This window comes from Barbatula barbatula (assembly GCF_947034865.1).
Source record: "Barbatula barbatula genome assembly, chromosome: 8".
NCBI classification, from domain to species: domain Eukaryota; kingdom Metazoa; phylum Chordata; class Actinopteri; order Cypriniformes; family Nemacheilidae; genus Barbatula; species Barbatula barbatula.
In genome coordinates, this window is record NC_136771.1 from 1,951,034 (window position 1) to 1,970,061 (window position 19,028).

The window sequence follows — 19,028 nt, forward strand, 5'->3', positions numbered from 1 at the left end:
AACAACTACGGGGACAGTTCAATTCGAATACATCTTCAAGGTTATAGACCAGTTTCATCCATCAGAGACTCAGAGAAAACAGTTGTTCGATCTCACCACACTCGTGCATAAATCACTCTGGTAAATCCTCACACGTGTTGGTTTCACTCTATCAGACACTGCAAACTCACTCTCTCTTTACAGCGATTAATCAACTCGTTTCTCTCCTCTTCATAGGGCGAATGATCCAAAGGTTAGTAGTTCCAAACGATAAAACCCGTGCTCGATGGTCTCCCCAGCTGGTACAGTTTCTGTTCCTCACTCACCACTCACCGCCACCACGATGATCCTCGAGCATTCCTACAGCGCTTCACAACTGCACGAACACTCTCTTCCCCCTTCCTCTTCTTTCTTTACCATGCTTTCAGCCTCTCTCTTTATACTGAAGCACATGCTTCAATGAAGCGCTAATCATTAGCTTCAGCTGGCGCTCGTTATGGTGTCGCACCGGCATTTCTTCCCCCTAACAACGAGTCGCAGTCTCTCTTCGGTTCCTGGTTCGTTCACCCGGTGACACTTACACTCATCGATACGCTGAACTAAAAGACATAGATGTTTTGGAGATCATTGGTGATAAAGTGCAGTTGAACTTTGTGCAGCCCTAGAGAGGATTCCTCCTGGAGAAATGCATTATCTGAAATCATGTCTTTATATCATTATATTGATTATTAATCCTTTCATGTGGTTTTGCTTGCTTGCATGTTAGAAGTTATAACTTACCCTAGTGATGTGACATTTGAACCGAGGCTTCGGAGCTTGTGTCGAGCAAAACTGGGCGTGCCAGATGAAGCCTCGTTTCGAAGCTTGCATTGTTAACGGAGAAATCATGGAACCTCCGAAAGCTTCACTTTCTTGTGCTCGTTTTGGTTGGGTAAATGCATTTATCATATTTACCATTAACCCACACCTTGTACTCTAAGCTTTATTTGTTATAACACATAACATTAAAATTCAACTGAATTTCATCAACTGGTTTCTTCATTTGATGGAGCTTCTTTCACTGTGTGTCCCAGTCTTTCAGATTACACCAAAACTGACAATATCTATGGTGTTATATACACTAAACATTAGATATATAGCACAGGGGAAACAGGTTGCTTGGTCATCAAGGTCTTTAGAAAAAAATGAACACAACATTTATTATAAGAAAATGACAGGATTTTGTTACATTTTATATTTCCTCCCTGACAACTATTGGGGGTCATGACACAAAGTGTGTTAGATTGGAGCATCCTTTCCTGCATGTGTTGGAGAAAGAGCACCTTTATATCACTAATAATGAACACTGCTGACACAAACATCACACCTCATAAAAAACAGTAAACTACAAAGAAAACACTGCTCACGCTATAAATAACTTTAATGTCCACGATATGAAATAAACATCTTAAACATTTTACAAACATAATATATTTTTCTTATTACTTTAAACTTCAATTCTGTACTTTTAGTCTTTGTGATATAATCAGTTATTTCTCCATAAAGCCACCGCATTACAGCCTGACCAAGTGCCTGCTAAAACATCAAACAAAAATCACGGGTCCACCGAAACTTCTTATCATTGGTAATGTTAAGAAAAGTATAATGTGAAAGTCATTTCTTTATTTCTCTGAGTACAACACATAAGTAATGCAAAACTCATAGTAATAACAACAATCATTAAACGACATTGAATCAACTGCACTTTTTCTCTGCAAATAATGTAATTTTTTTTCAATTTCAACATAAGTGTTTGCTTTAGTCGGGCTGTTTATCGTATATAATTACGTTTTTTCAAGTCTAAGACACTATGCACCCTTCTTTGTGCATCTTTTGTAACCGTATATGAAAACAATAGTGATTTATTGAATTTTGTATTTTTACAAAATATTTCTAAATTTATTTCGGTGGTTTGTCAACTCTAAACCTGATTACTTTGGAAGAAACTTCCAAATGTTTAGATTGGCATGTTAAACCCATCATCCCTTCCTGTTGTCAATGCGCTTTGTCATGTGTGGGTGGCAAGGGTTCACAAGGGTTAAAATAAAACAAACACTGATCAGACAGATGGTGGTTTGATCAAATTTGACTTGATTCGACTGCATGAGGTAAGCCACTGAATCGATTTGAAAACGTGTTTAAATCTTTATTAACCATGTTTGTACTGTAAATTGTAAAACAGTAAAACATTTCCACCAAACTTCACTTTTGAATAAAACTACAATTCCATAATATCTATAATTGTATTACATGATGTTGCTGAGTTAATATTTAACATGTCTTTTAATAGTATTTTTTATCTTTTTCTTCCGACGAAGAGTTTTTCCATTGGTTTTCAAATGGTACCGTTGCTGCGCCGCATGCTGCTCCCACTGCTGTTGCTGCTGTTCCCCCTACTGCTGTTCCCACTCCTGCTGCTGTTCCCACTGCTGTTTCTGCTGTTCCCCCTACTGCTGTTCCCACTGCTGTTTCTGCTGTTCCCCCTACTGCTGTTCCCACTCCTGCTGCTGTTCCTACTACTGATGTTCCCAATGCTGCTGTTCCCATGGCTACTACACCTACCCCTACTCCCTACTCCTACCCCTACCACTACCCCTACCACAGCCCCTCCTATCAATGCCCCTATAACTGCTCTTTGCTTCATTTTGTGTTATAAAGATCCCACTGAGTATCCTCATATTTCTTCTTATCATAGCCTTTGGATTTATTTTTATTTTTTATTTCACAAATTTTTGTCAGTAGCTCTTTGACCTGATATCTGTCATTGTTCTTTTTACTAAAACCATAGAAGCCTCCCTTACATTCATTAACAAGTGAATTTAACTTTGGCGATTGTTTCACGTAATCATCTAATTTTGCATCAATTAGATCTGTGTGTGTAAACAACACTATAGTGTATTGTGAGGCCTCTTTTCCTAAATTTGTCTGGATCCACTCCACTGTGTCCTGGGTCTCTTTTGTGAATTTTTCTTTTACATTTATAACAAGAAGAATCACATGAAGACCATCACCAGAATAATTAAATAACTTTTCTATTTCTTCTTTCAACTCTGCTTCTGTCATTGATGTGTCAAACAGTCCTGGTGTGTCAATCACTGTGATATTCTGCCCATTTACTTGTGCCCGACCTTCCTTGCATTTCTTGGTCCCAGACTCAGAAGAACAATATTCTTTAAACACAGGTTGACCCAGGATGATGTTTCCTGCGGTGCTCTTTCCCGATCCAGTCTTACCCAACACTAAAATCCGTGTATTTGTTGTAAAAACAATTGAATTCATATTAATATTCTCTCATAGTAGGGGCTCTTGCATGGCAGTAACGATTTGTATTTTGTTGTTGTGGTCACACTGTAGGAACCATGCCAGAATTTTAGTACATGATCGCCTGTTTGGGAGGAACACAATAGCCCCTTCTGCAGGGCAGGATCTTACCCCAAAATAATAGAACCACCAGCAATGCAAGTGTGTTGACTGGCTGAAAGCTTGCGACAGAACAGTTTTTAAAGTGTTACAAGACAGAAACATAAAGACAGAGGTGAGACCAAGTCATTTACTACGTTTACATGTGCACCAACAATGTGATTATTTTCAATATTCTCAAGACTGAATCGCAGTAACATGTTTACATGACATGAGCAAAGCTCTTCAATCCTGTTTACATGCAGTTTTAATTCATCTGATTAGTTGCTATAAGACACTACAATTGTTGCTTTCGGGTCCAGTAAGTGTGTAACTGGCTACAGTTTTTATATATTGGCGTGAATCACATCAAATGCTAAACGGCTTCCTCTGGATGTGTTTTATACCCAGTCAACATCTTCTCCACATTAATTACTGGTGAAAATGGGCTATTGATTGAATTCCATTAACATTGAAAAATCAACACATTTTAACATTGATTTATTGGTTGCTTGCTGTCAGGATTTCTAGTGATCTTGAAGATGTTGATGAGCTTGAACAGGTTGTCAGAGGTGTTTAGTGCTCGAGTATTTTACTCAAGTTCATTTATCGAGCATCTTAATTTATTTTAGTGTTTTTCCTTTAGGAATATTTTACTTCACTATGTATACACCGACGCGGAAAACAGCAGGCATAAGCACACCTATAAGCACGCAATTATCGTCCCGGTCTGTACGTACCGTTATACTATGAAGTTACCCAGCATGCATTGCAGCACAATGCTTTCGTTTGTTGACTGTCACCGTTGTTTAGGTAAATAAGCTGATTCTTGATGTCTGTGTGTTTCGCAACAATTTTTTAAATTATGTTAGAGCATATAACAAGAACATTTAATCATTGGTTTTAAGTCACAGGTTTGTCTTTACATTTCAAATGTAATTTGAAATTTCAAGTCCTGAGTCAATAGAGGAGGTTTATGTTGAGTTGCCAGTCCTGAATGATAATAGAATTTAATCAATATTTCTTTTTTTGTGCCCACAAAAATCACCATTATTGTGATCGCTGTTTGCTTTGGTTGGATCAGGTGTTTTATATAGGGAGACATCTAAAACATTCTGTCAGTGGGTTATCTAGGCTCATGATTGAGAACCCCAGAGGGAAATTACTGACTTCATTTGACTTGAGTCTTGACTTGCTCTGCACGTAGTGTTAAACCGTTGATTTGTCAATGTTGATGGGATTTAACCAATGTTACTTCTGCACCTGTAATTAATGTTGAAATTTCATAAGATCATCATTATTGTGATCAGCGTTTGCTTGACCTTGTTTAAGATGCAGTTCATGTGACCTTGAAGATGTTGAGGAGCTTGGTCAGGTGTTTTTGATTTGTTTGATTAGGGTAAGATCTAAACTTAGCTAAATTTACGATTCTATGATTTACACTCACCCATTGCAATAGAAACTTGAAGACTTCAGAATAACCTATAACAAGAAATTAAGCATGTCTATTATATTAAATTATAACATTTTAGCTAAAACGCATAAAGGAAGCAAAATGTAACTTTTACCCTGTTCACTAATTCTGTTTATTTTTAATGTACTTCTATTATGCCGTTTCTCTTTCTTTCTGTCTCAGCTCCTGTTGAAAAATGCAAACATAAAAATAGTGATACCACAACTATTAAACAACTTCTTAATGTGTAACTATACTTATATTTTCCGAAGAGGAAAAAATTCATTATTTTAAGCAAAATTATTATGAACCTGAAATTGATTAAACAAAAAGACAAATGCACACAATAAAAAAATATGTTGATTAACATACAAATATGATGAATGTTTGTCAAACATATAATACTGTTAAGTTATGCTGACACAACATAACTAATGTTCAAGTTTCCTGAAGCATGCCTCCTACACTAACATAGACTTTATACCTTAAAAACACAAACTTTGATCCAAACTATTAAATAAGATAAAGCATGCTCACTTTTGCTTAAGAGTAAGATTAACAAATTTGATGAAACACTAGTCGGACTGTCACTACCCAAAAAATAAACAAAGGCAATGGTCTACAGAAGAACGGTAACCGTAAAACAAAAAAATATAACTAAAACACATCAATTACTTTTATTACTATCAAAATGCAGTTTTACATAAAGCACCCTTGGAAATGGACATAACAATTATACAAATCCTTCACAACGTTTCTTGATTGGCAGGGCCAGATTAACACTTCACTGTACCCCGGGCAACAATATTCAAGGGCCCCATCATCACAACCCCAGGATCACCATAATCTGGCAAAATACAGAATAAATTACAGTAATACAGTCAAAATACTGAATAATTCAATAACTAACTGCCATCAAGTGCATTTTGATGTACAGATGTGCAAATGCTCATAGAACTACAGATGCACCACTATGTTCTCTTGTCAAGACCACTCAGTCATTATGTTATGAAAACAAAACACATCGGCATCAGTATCATTTGGCAAAATTGACCCCCTACATAGTCACAAAAAATAAATAAGCAACGACTTTCAAAGCATCCAATATTTATTTAACAACACCTTCTCCAAACACAAATGCATAGAATTGATAGAGCCATCACAGAGGAAGTCCACAGACAAGACACAAACAAAAATCCATTGAATCCATCTCCTATAGAATCAAGTAGCATTTTGGTCCTCAGCTCATTTTAAACAGAAATCACCGTCACCTCAGAATTCAATAGGACAATCAAGTTATAGCGCAATATAAACATTTGGAAATCTGCTGTTTTCTCGCAACAACAATAAACAAACAAAATTTACAGCATTTTCATCGAGCCACCACAAGGAAAAAATTGATCAAATGCAGTATCATCTGGGCCCGGTTTTTCAAAAGGTTTAATTAATAAAATTGATCCGGATTTAGTAATCCTTTTTTTGCGATCCGTGATCACGTAATCCATCTTACTTTTGGAGCCAGTTTTTTAAAGCAACATCGGATTGGATCAATCTGATCCGGATAGGAACTTTTCAGGATCACCAAATCTGGATAACCAGTGCTGGATAACCAGTGCTCAAACAGGATAGGAAATCACAATGTAGAACTATAGATATGTAAAGAGCAACAAGTAGAATAGCCAATGTGGGGTCAATATAAGTTTATTTTGATTTGAAATGAAAACACACAAATTAAAAAAAAGAAAAAAAAAAAAGAAAAACCCCACCCCATCCTCTTCCTGCAGTCCGCTCATCTGAGACCTACAACACAAACACTGTACATTGAGGATATTTATAACAAGCATCAAGTATAGATATATTGAATTAAATAAAAGACTTAATGTCAAATACTCCACAATAATTTCAGACTTCCTCATCTGATGTGGAGAGACCAGCTTGTCTTAGAGTAGCCTTTAGGAGGCGGATCTCAAGTCTGGCCTTGGGTTGCTGCAGTTTGGTCAGAGTCAGTTGTTCCTCTGCCAGAACGAGCAAACAGGACGCAATAGTTAGACACTATTTCTGATTTGGATTTGTTTTGGATTTCAAAAATCAGTGATTGCCATTCTTTGCATTTTTTTGGTTATTCTGTAATCCTTGCATGCATCACTAATAAATATTCTAAAAACTTTGTTGTGATGATTGTGATGAATATATATATCAATTAGTGACAGAATAAAATTTATTGTTTTTGGTCAATTTTGACAGCTGTTTGGATAATTATTTTATGAGGCCAAACTCTTTCTACTTTGCTTTAGGCCTATGCTGAAAGGCTGAATATGTTTAATCACTGTAGCCTGATGGATGAACAAATAAAATGAAAACCTTATGAATAAATAGGATATCTTGTAAGATACTGCATGATCCAAACATAGCATTATTTGATACATTTTTTTAAGTTTTCATTACATTTTGGGCATGAAATCCACTCTGAATCCACCCTTCTGATGGGATCAGTTTAATCCAGATATTTAGGATCAAAGTGATCCAAATCCTACAAAAAATTTCGGAAAAGCCCAAACTAAAGGTTTGATCCGGATCAAAACCAAGATTGGATTACGTGATCTAATCCGATTATGAAATCCGTTTTTTCTTTTGAAAAACACATTTTCAAGATTTGATCCAATCTGTTATCCAAAATCCTAGTGGATTACTTTTGAAAAACTGGGCCCAGCTCCTAAACTCTTTTGAACTGGCTTTAAAACAGAAAACAACCTGTCACATCACAGTTCAACAAGACAGGCAAGGGTTAAACATTTTAGTGCAATATAAACATTTGGAAATCTGTCAATTTATCTCAATTAGATAAGACAGAAAGAAATGCTAAATAATCTGGCAAAATACACAATTTGAATCCTAAATAATGGGGAAGAGCATGTTAACATTTGAAATGCTTGATTTCATTTAGCAAAGACATCTTACACGAGCATTTCTCTGGACTTTGAATGTGAAACAGGTGCTGCTCGCAGACTCGACGAGCGGTTCAGATGGCGGTTAGACTTGAGACCCATCACGGCTTCACTCAATGTCGCTCTCGCAACAGAATCCGGGTCTTCGGTTGAAGATGCTGCTGGGGCTCTTCGCTCTCAGGGCTGTGAACATTAGCTCGAGCCGGCAGTGAAGAAATGTCCTGGCTAGGACTAGTTGCTTACTAGCGTAAAGAAATTCCCTATTTTCGGTATATATATTTTAAATTTTCTGCCTTCCTGATATCCTTCAACCTTTTTAATTTCTGATTAGCGCTCCCACTTAGCTACTCCGTGATTGCATTTTTTGAGTCGTGTTGTGTTGTAGCGCTTGCCGTCACGCGACCGGCTCAGTGCACGTTGATTGATGTTACCGCCCGCAGGGCCCTTTAGAGGTCGTGGGCCCCTGGGCAATAACCCAATTGCCCATATGGTTAATCCGGCCCTGTTGATTGGATAACTGGAATGGATAAAATTAGAGATTCTAAAAAGTCATGTTGCTACAAAATAAAATATTTGTTGAATGAACCTGCTCAAATTAGGTACGCCCCAGAAAGCACAGGTACATTCTGCTATTGAATTGGAGGTCTGGAAAACATCGGCTGTGTCAAAACATCAGTTTTATTCCTAAATCATAAATTTCATACAGACATCTACTAGATATCTAGGACGTCTAACAGTTGACGTCTAGTTTTCCAAATGAGTCTTCACAATTAACACACTAATCAGCTGATGAGTTGAATCAGGTGTTTTACATAGGTAGACATCTTAAACATTCTGGGCGAGGGGCGCTGAGGATCAGGGTTGAGGAACCCATGTTATGTTATACTAATGTCAAGTTATGTTATGAAATAACATAAGTTTTACCAGCTTCAATTTAGATTATACCAAATCTACGCAAGTAATGTTGTCCAGCACTATAAAGAAAACTTAGAACAATTGCTATTCCTGCGCTCAGCAGGGTAGTTGTCAAGTCATATGAGTTTGTCTTGACTTCGTCTTGTTTTTTTCTATCTTCCTCTTCTCTGATTTCTCTCTTCCTCTCCAGGTCCATCTTTTCAGTGTAATGCTCTCCTCTGTTCTTGGTCACCAGTGTTTTCATCTTCTTCATCAGTTCAGAGACCTGAACCTCATCTTTCTTCTCCACGTTTGTAATTGTGTGATACCCATTCTCACATTCATTCAAGACTTCTCTCAGTTTAATGTTCTCCTGCAGACATGTTTCAAATGGTTTGTCTAAATGATCGATTCCAGTGAACAAAACCAAGGTGAATCTAATAATCTCATATCCAAAATTCTTCTGAATCCATTTCACTGCGTTCATCCCCTCCTCGGTGAACCTCTCATCCAGTCTAAAGACAAGCAGAAACACATGAGGACCAGGAGCTGACATCTCCAAACATTTTTCTATCTCAGTCTTCAGTTTTGCTGTATTTTTTCATGAGAACAAAAAGATTTTAATTTGATGGAACTCTGTTTATCTGAATTGGTTTGAAGATTTTCACCATTGTTCAGATTTGTTCGATAAATGTTGATGTCTTCACTGTCACAAATAGGTTGAGGTAAATAAAAGTTACTTCGGCAGGAAACTAAACAGAAGATTTGAAATCTCAGCTTCTTCAGTTTGGACCTTGATCCCTGACTTTGAGGAAGTTGTGATTCTTATCTCTTGGATTTTTTATAGCAGTGATTCACTGAAAACATTTATTGCATTCTGAAAGCAACTATCATAAAGTAACTATAGTTGACATTTTTGATTGATGTTGATGTGTAATAAAGAGGATAGGTTAAACTTTATAAGGTTCATTGGCTATCATTTTATGACTGCAGGAAATGTTGTGGTTTGACATACAGATTAAACAAACAGATAACCCCCCCCCCAATGTTGAATGACTTTTCCTGTAAACCAGGGCTGTTACTGTAATACAGACATCTACTTTCGGTTTCACTTAAAAGAAAAACAACATCAATGTCTGACAAACCCACATCTTTCAGAAGTCCAGAAGAAAACACTAACATACTCTGAGAGAAAAAGTCAGAGCTTGAAATATGTTCAAACAAATCCTAACAGTGTATTATACTAAGTGAAACGTTTTATAGAGATTTAAATTGCTAGGTTTTCACAAGATTTGACTGTGATATTTCACCATAAAATATTGTACACTGTTAAGAATGCTTGTGAAATTAACAGTGAAATTCTATAGTTTTCACTGAGAAAGCTGTTGTCAGAAAAGGTCCGTAAAAATACGGAAAACACTGTAAAAGTCTCCGGGAAATGAACATTGAAATTCCACAGTTTTTACGAAGTGTTTGTAGAGTTGAAAAAAACTCCATTACCACCTTCACTTAATGGCACACTGTTACTTTATTTCTGTTGTACGTCTAAAAAAGTTCTTATTGAGAATTAACAGAAGTTTACATGTTGAGGACTTTTGTTGAGTCACCATTATGGTGATGAGTGTTTGCTTTAGTTGGGATCTTGACCCTTTGCATTTTATAGTAGGTTTTTGCGTTTATCCAAAAAGGTTCTCCTTAGTGCATTGGCGAGATAGCATGAGAAGGCATGTTGTGTGTAATACAGCACATTATTTAAAGTCTGCATTTCTCATATCCAATATGATGCCCAGCTGAAACACATGAGGTCCAGGAGCAGGCAGCTCCATGCACTTCTTGATCACGTCACACTGCTGGTTATTTGTTCTTGATGTATTAAACAGTCCTGGAATGTCAATTATGATGATGGTGTTGTCACTCATTACAATATTTAGTTTTGAACATGTTGTGACTGACATGAGTGAATAAGACACTGTAAACTCATCTCTGTTCAGTATAGTGTTTCCTGTTGAACTCATTCCTGATTCCGTTTTACCACGCGGAGCAATCCTCACATCTGCGTAACATCTGAGAAAATAAGTAAAAAAGATGCTGCTGATCTAGAACTTTAAAACTACACGAAACATTAGATTTTGTACACAAAATTTAGTAAAATGTAAGAATTTTGTTAAGAAAATATATAAGTTTGCTTTTAATGAGCCAAAAATCTGAATGAATATCGCAAAAATGATCACATTAAAAAACCTTTTTCTGTTGATGCTATTTTAGCTTCTTTTGACGCAGGGATTCCAGAACCACCAATTGACAAATTTCTTCTCCGTCTCGAGGATCAAGGATGGTTCGGAACAGCAATCCTTTCTTAAGCTTGAGTCGTATTAACTGTCTAGCAAGTTTTTTTGATTTCACATTCATGTCTCGCAGCTCGACTGGACTCAGATTCTTGTTGGTAAGTACAGCACGGTAGATAGGTGCTATAATAGGGTCAACCTTTTGTTGCTCTTCTATCTCACTCCAGCTATGTCCAGGAACTGTCCTTGTCACTGACACCTGTACTGATGCTTGTACTTTCTGCTGATTTTTAGAGACTGGCCATAAGCACGTGCGCACTCCTCTGAGTTCATCTTAAGGAAGTCTTTATCAGACCTCCTGTTCCGGCTCCAGAACAGACGGGATCCTTGACATTGCATCAGCGTTTGTGTTTTGTCGTCCTGGCTTGTAGTAGACTTCGAAATCAAACTCTGCCATCCACCGTTGTTCAACAGCACCTAGATATGCCATCTCCAGATCACGAAAGGCCTCGACTCGTATACGCGATCACACGCTCAACTTCTCCTTCTCGTTGACTCAATACAGCCCCAAGACCATGCAGGCTACTACAGTTGTGAGTACGAAAGGCTTGTTGAAATCTGGGTATGCGAGGACTGGTGAACCCATTAAGCACTGCTTGAGATTGTCAAATGCAGTCTGGCACTCAGGTGTTCAGTAGAAGGTTACATAATTTTCCCTTTTATTCCCTTACTAACCAGAGCATGAAGTGGCCGTGCCAACTGAGCAAAACCAGGAACAAACCTCCTGTCATAACTCATGGATCCCAGGACTTGTCTCAACTCCCTGACATTCGTGGGTACAGGCCATGTTTCCAATGCTCGAGTTTTCTCTTCGTCCACTTGTATTCCCTTGGAGGAAATTAAGTGACCCAGAAATTTCACTTCAGGTTTCAACAGGAAGCACTTGCTGGGTTTTAACTTCAATCCATGTTGTCTCAATCGGTTGAACACAATTTCAATCATTGGACAGTGGCTATCAAAGTCCTTTGAGAATACAATAATGTCATCAAGATAGATGAGCAATATGTCAAACGTCAGATCACCAAGCACCACTCCCATCAGACGTTGAAAGGTTGCCGGAGCGTTGCAAAGGCCAAACGGCATCCCGGTCCATTCAAATAAACCAAAAGGAGTGGTAACAGCGGTCTTTGCTCCGTCCTCCTTACTCATGTCTACCTGGAAATAGCCTGAAGTCAAGTCCAGCGTTGAGAACAGCTGCGCATTTCCCAAGGCATCAAGTGACTCCTCGACGCGTGGGAGGGTATAAGCATCATTGCAGGTCATAAATGGTATGACCCAGATCCAGTGGAACACATCAATGAGGCAGTTTTATTGCCAGTTTTTTGTCTTTTTATAAGCTGTATATTTATTATAAAAGATGTTGGTTGATGAGATTCTAAAAAATAAAGTTCTACACCGATGTAAATAAAAACCTTTTATCATGTTTTGTTATGTTTTTCTGTGGAGCACCACAGCTTTCTAGTTTCAGAATGATGTTGCAACATTTCACATTTAAAATATATTTATTAGGCATTTTCTTATTTCCTATTCTTATTCCTGGTTTAAAAAGTTTATCCCCAAAACCAGAGGTGGTATATGTTTGATTTTTAATGCCAAAAATATGTTTTTACTACTTTAAAATACTACTGTAATATTACAAATATTTAATAAAATCTATTTAGAAATATTGTAATGCAAACATATTGTACATTTAGTTTTATTTCCGCATGGGTTGAGTAAAGTAAATGTGAATTTGTGACATTTACAGTGCGAGTGATATTAGGAAGTCTCTCTATTTTGTTACGGCAGCAATTAAAAACAAACTAATCCATATATACTCTGAGTAGTGTTGATTTAACACTGGGCATCTTATTGTGTAGGCTAGCCTTAAGTGGGCCTGTGTAATGCCAGTGTAGGCTTGTTTGCAGAGAGGCTTGATTGATATCAAAGAATGTTTTACTGTAAAGCAGAACTGTTATAAAACAGAGATTTACTTTCTGTTTCACTTAGAATAAAAACACTGTGAACAGTTTGATCCCACCCAGAACGTCCTGAAGTCCTCTACTTGTTGACAGACATATACAGGTATATCAAATAAGACCAAGTTCTCATTATTTTAATGATTTGCTGATCCAAAGAACCTTGCAAAGAACCTTGTCCGGACCAATAAAAAGGAAAATGGCTGAGAATGGTGAGTACATCATTATGCTCTGAATTACACAAACTGGAGGATTATGATTATATAATTATTTGTTACCCTGCCTGCATGTGAAAACACAGGTAAAACAGTTTTCTACTGTCATCCTACATACTGTATGTAAATAACATTTTGCATATTCAACCTTGATATCTTCAATATTGACAGAGTAAGGTCATGTTAAAGATGGAAATCATAGTGAAAATAATGACTGATAATTTGATGCTCTGTCTTCAAACGCAAAATAATCTGTTTATGATAAAATGGTTTGGTTGTTTTACACCTTTTCCTTTATCGTTTAACAGTGGCTCTACTCACAGACCTGGAGGAAGTATCATTATATGGTAAAGACATTAGTCTGGCACACTATACACACTTTCAAGTTTGCTTCATGTATTTTATTTATAATAGTGTATAAAATAGTGGTAATATGTATCAATGAAAAAACAAGACAGAACACTGTGCAGATTGTACATTGAGCAGATATATAATTTTAGTATTGCTTAAAAATAAATGAATGGCAATCCTATGTTCATGAGAGTCAGCTGGATGTGTTACCGACCCAGACAGCAAGCTAACAGGTCAAAACCATTGAATCAATGTTAAAAAATCGATATCACTTTTGCACCCGCTATCAACTTTTAAATTTCAACAAACCACCATTATTGTGATCAGTTTTTGCTTTAGTTGAGATCTTGACTCATGACTGTCATTAAAAAAATGATTTAATTATGTTTAATAGAAAACAGATGGCTTACGCATGTTAATTTGTGGTTGTTTGTCTCTGATAATTTGTTGTGATCAAATAAACAAGGGGCTTCAAATAAAGTGTAGATTAAAGTTGTTATAGCTGATGAAATTTGTGAAATAAATAAAAAACAAACAATCTCACTGAGACACTTTTAGCAGGAATACTTAACAGGGCTTTTAAAATCTGAACAGATTTTTTATACCGGGCTTCATACACTTTCCGACTTTATAAACGGTTAAGGTTAAAAACACTACAGGACTGGTATCATGCACTAGCTTTCATGCACAAGAGTTTCCAACCACAACAAACACACGCTTCGTTTCTAAGAGACGCATGACCAAAGTGCAGAAGATAGTGCAGTGGTTATTGTGGTCTCGTAACTGAGCGCCTCTATTTTTTTCAATGTATTATCCGGTTCCGGTAGCAACTCGCCTGAAACTACAGGATGTTTATTTGCAAACTTAAAATCTAAAACGCTGATGAGTAACCATAGACATGCTCTGCTGTATCAAAATTAGCTTTATTACCAAACACACAAAGAATTTGAATTTGGCGACAGGAGCTTCCAGTGCAAAAGAAAGTACACACATAGTGCAGACACATGATAGTGAGAAGCATAGGGGAGCTCAGAGCCGTGGCTGCCATTTGCATGTGTTTCGTGTTTTCAACACCCACCATTCAGTACACAAAAGTAGTATTACGACAACAATAGACTTATGTAATTGCATGCCACTTTAACAAACCTAAACCTGCAGATGTGTTGTGCGTTTGTTTGCAGAGGGATCTCTTTACTCAGCTAATAAATGTTTGTTATAATAGTGTGTTCACCAAGCGTTCCTTAGAAGGTTTCCATGTTTTTGAAAACATTTTTAAAACATACATCGTAAATGATCATTACTGGGTTAAGGTTTACAGGTGGTTGGATATTATATACAGTGTAAAGATATCAGTTTGAGACGACGTCTGGCGAAGAAACATCTGAAGACGCTCATCAATAAGAAACTCCAGCACGACTGGAGCACGATGTTTCTCAGTGGCAAGTGACAACTTTTGTCATCAAAACTTCCAGTGTGACAACATGAATGTTGTGCTTTTGCTCATCATTTAAATATTTAAAAAGATATAAAAAAAATTGTTTCCCCCTATATATCTGTGTTTCCTTTCCTTTCTATTTGTATGTAATATAGTTCGAACAAGTGTGGAAAAAAGGTGGTGGGTCGGCGTGGCAGGGAGACCAGAGCTGATATTTATTCAAAAATAAATTGCAATAATGGTGGTTTGTTGAAATTCAACATTAACATTATTAATTGACATTGATGCAATGGTTTGTACCTGTTTGCTTGCTCTCTGGGGGTCCCCTATACGTTCAGAGAATGTCCTGAATGTTCTGTGAAGGTCCACCAAGAAACGTCACCACACCCTTTAAAAACCTCCACATATCAGAAAGTTCCCGGAATGTATTCAACACCAGCAGGGATGTTCTGATAACGTTCTTGGAACAAAAGATTTCAAAAGGAGCAAATCCAACAACCGCGCAACTTTGTTACTTCAGAATTGTCTTGCGCGAACCAGTGGGCGGGGCTAGAGAAGAAGTCATTGATATTCTTCTGTGGAGGTGGTGTTCAACCGTGCATTCCAAGACTTGCCTTTCGCTGAGCCTGGTGTCAATAACAGTTGTCATTTCAGCAACAAGGGCATTTTCAGTTCTGAAACTTACAGGATGTTCGCTTGAATACAATTCCCTCTTATTTAAAATGTTGGTTTTAATTCATGGCTCTTTTAAAGTAAAGTTTTTTTTACTTTAGACATGTATAGCTTTAATGTTATTTGTTATTTGTTGATTCACAGATGACAGCAGTTTAAGGATTATTCTAGTGGGTAAGACTGGAGCGGGCAAAAGCTCTACAGGAAACACCATCCTAAGACACGATGTGTTTCATGCAGAAATGGCAGGAAATTGTGTTACACGAGTTTGCCAGAAATTTAACGAGAAAATAGGAAAAAAAAGAATCTCAGTGATTGACACACCAGGATTTTGTGGATCCTTGACTACGAAAGACATGACACTACAATTAGAAGAGTGTGTGAATCTGTCTGTTCCTGGCCCTCATGCCTTCCTGCTGGTGGTCCAAGTGGGTAGATTCACAGAAGAGGAGCAAAATGCTGTGACATATATAGAGAAAAGCTTTGGTAAAGAGGCACTAAAGTACACAATTGTACTTTTTACACATGTTGATCAGCTGAAGAGAAAACCTTTGACAAGTTATATAGAAGAAACCAAAGCACTACGGGATCTGATAAGAAGCTGCGGAGGCAGATATCACCAATTTAACAATGAAGATACAGAGGACCGCTCTCAGGTCACACAACTGCTAAAGATGATCAGTAGGATGGTGGCAGATAATAAAGAAACTTATTACAGTAATGTGATGTTTGAAAAAGCCCAGAAGGAAAAGAAATTCAAGGAAAAATGTCACAAGGCAAAAGATATAGCGTCAGTGGCAGGATTAGTAATGGTAGGAGCTGTTGGAGTAGGAGCAGTATGTTCAGGTGTTGGAGCTGTAGTAGGATTAGGAATTGCAGGTCTAGCTGCAGTAGACTTGGGAATGGGAGCAGCCATAGGAGCAGGGGTTGCAGGAGGAACTGGAGGTTTGGCAGGAGGCATTGCAGGAGGTGTTGCAGGGGCAAAACCAGAAGCGACAAAACACAAAAAAAGCGATTAGACATATGACAAGACATACCTGATAGCAAGCAACCATTGAATGTTAAAAATAATGATTTGTCATTGAATCAATATCACCTTTGCACCCACAAGTAATGTTGATGATGTCAAGGTTTGGTAAGGGAAGAACCCAAGTGCAGGCAGACACAGGGATGACGGGGTTAACAATAAGATTTTAATAACAATAACGACAAAACAAAAACCCACGAGGGGGTAAAACAAGACAGGATAAACAACAGTTACAAACAGGACACGTACTAACTAAACTAGGAACAGTCTGCCGCAGGTTCAGTACTGTAGGGGAAGCATAAAGTGTCCCACCTGACAGTCATCGCTTTATACCTCCTCTGAATGCAGATCTCGCCATCCAGTAGTAGGCTTGCAACTATAAGTTAACTCAAACTAGTGTAACGCCATTTCACAATCACAGCTGACTTATCACTTAAGACATTTTTAAGTAACGGTAATTTTAAATGTCTGTTTCACCCAGAAATTCTCGAGATTTGAAGATATACTGTCGATGGTTATCACTTTAGCGTCTTTTCTCCGAAAAATTTATCATTTAACCTTGGTAGACTTGGAACATTTGTATGTTTTGAAAAACAATTGTGAATGTTTTGTATGATGTGTTTTATATAATAAAATGGGTCATGTAACTTGCTCAAAATGCATTAACTGTGTTATGTGTAATGTAAATACCGTTAATGTGATGTTTTAAATTGAGAATATGAGGGGCCGTGCAAGCCAAATTTCATTCTAGTACATTCACGCACACCCATTCTCCTTTCACACACATACATTTCTACTCACACACTCACATTCTTCTTTTGCATTAACACACATATATATTTTTTTCTCTCACACGCTGACATTTTCCTTTCATCCTGTTGTCTTTTTCAACTATTTTGTTTTAATTTTGGCAGTATGTAGCAATGTAAATGACATTAGACATTATTTAAATAATATGCTGAAATGTATTGAGCAAATGCAAGGAGGAGCATAATCATTCGTTCATTCGTTCAAAACTTTGTGAACAGCTTTCCTGTAGCTCAGTGGTAAGAGCATTGCGTTAACAATGCAAGGTTGTAGATTTGATCCCAGAGATTGCAGATACCTATGTATAAGTGTATAGGATAATGCAATGTAAGTCGCTTTGGATAAAAGTGTCTGCCAAATGCATAAATGTAAATTTAAACCCTATCTGGATTTGTTGAGGTTTACGTGTATTAACGTGTATTTAACGCGTACTTAATGTGTTAAATACACGTCAAGTAAGTAGAATACACGTAAACAACGCGTGATTCAAACACCAGTTTCCGGTTTAAACGGGTCAATATCATTGATGATATTGACGATGGCTTTTTAAAGGTGAACACGTGTAACCTACACTGAAAAAAATAACAATTAAATTCTACACAATTTTTCTTTTGCAAATTTTTCCACTCAGGTTTTTAAGTAAATGTAATACTTGTTAAATTAAGTAAAACTTACTTAAGGAAGTTGAGTAAAATTAACAAAGGTAATAATTCAATACATTTTGGCCTTTTAAAATTGTTGAGTAGTTTTTACTTATGTACCTGATGTAATATATTGATATAATTAAGTACATTTTATTTCTCTTTTAATTGAATTTAACTGGTTTTGTTTAGTGTTGTTAATTATTTTTAGTCAAATAAAATAAGTCACTGTGACAACAAATGTGCTATCAAGATTTATTTATTGAGAGCTTATTTTTACCAAATAACACAACGTTACAGAAATCTTTAAGATCCATAACAATCATTAAAATCAATGCATACAGACATTTGAACAGGTCAAGCAACAGTAAACATATGTGTGCAAATAAAACTTTTGCTCACATATTGTAAGAATCTACACTTTTGCAAAGACTGGACAGAATCTTAATTTGAATAACAAATTGGGATATTACCAGACTGCTGTTACACATTAAACCTGCCTACCAAGCACACTCAGCAAGTCAATGGCCAAATGCTAATTTGAATGTAATTTAAACTAACAAAAAACATCCCTTACAGAAAAGACTCTAGAACCTTTTTTCTAATAAAGCATACAAAATGTGCATACAGCCATTATAATGTGAATGTAAACATGAACATTTGTAAACATTTGAATGGTAACAATCAATCTGCATGCTCCAGCAGTTTGGTTAACAAGACAGATTAATTCCTATAAAAAAACATCAAAAAGTACATTTCACACACTTCAAGTGTGCAGCTTGGTTTTCAATGACTGTACTTTAGGAGAAAGCTTAAATCCATTGAGATCCAGAAACAGTTTCTGAAAAATCTCAAAAGTGTATTTCAG

General features: G+C 36.8%; 1 protein-coding gene across 1 annotated transcript; it reads left to right on the plus strand.

Moving 5' to 3' along the window:
• Positions 1-13,037: 13,037 nt before the first annotated feature.
• LOC306897003 (GTPase IMAP family member 9-like) lies at positions 13,038-18,395 on the plus strand. The gene is made up of 3 exons (XM_079461440.1): positions 13,038-13,224; positions 13,536-13,574; positions 15,830-18,395. The coding sequence occupies exons 1-3, from the start codon at positions 13,212-13,214 to the stop codon at positions 16,702-16,704; spliced, it is 927 nt and encodes a 308-aa protein (XP_079317566.1). The 5' UTR covers positions 13,038-13,211; the 3' UTR covers positions 16,705-18,395.
• Positions 18,396-19,028: the final 633 nt, after the last annotated feature.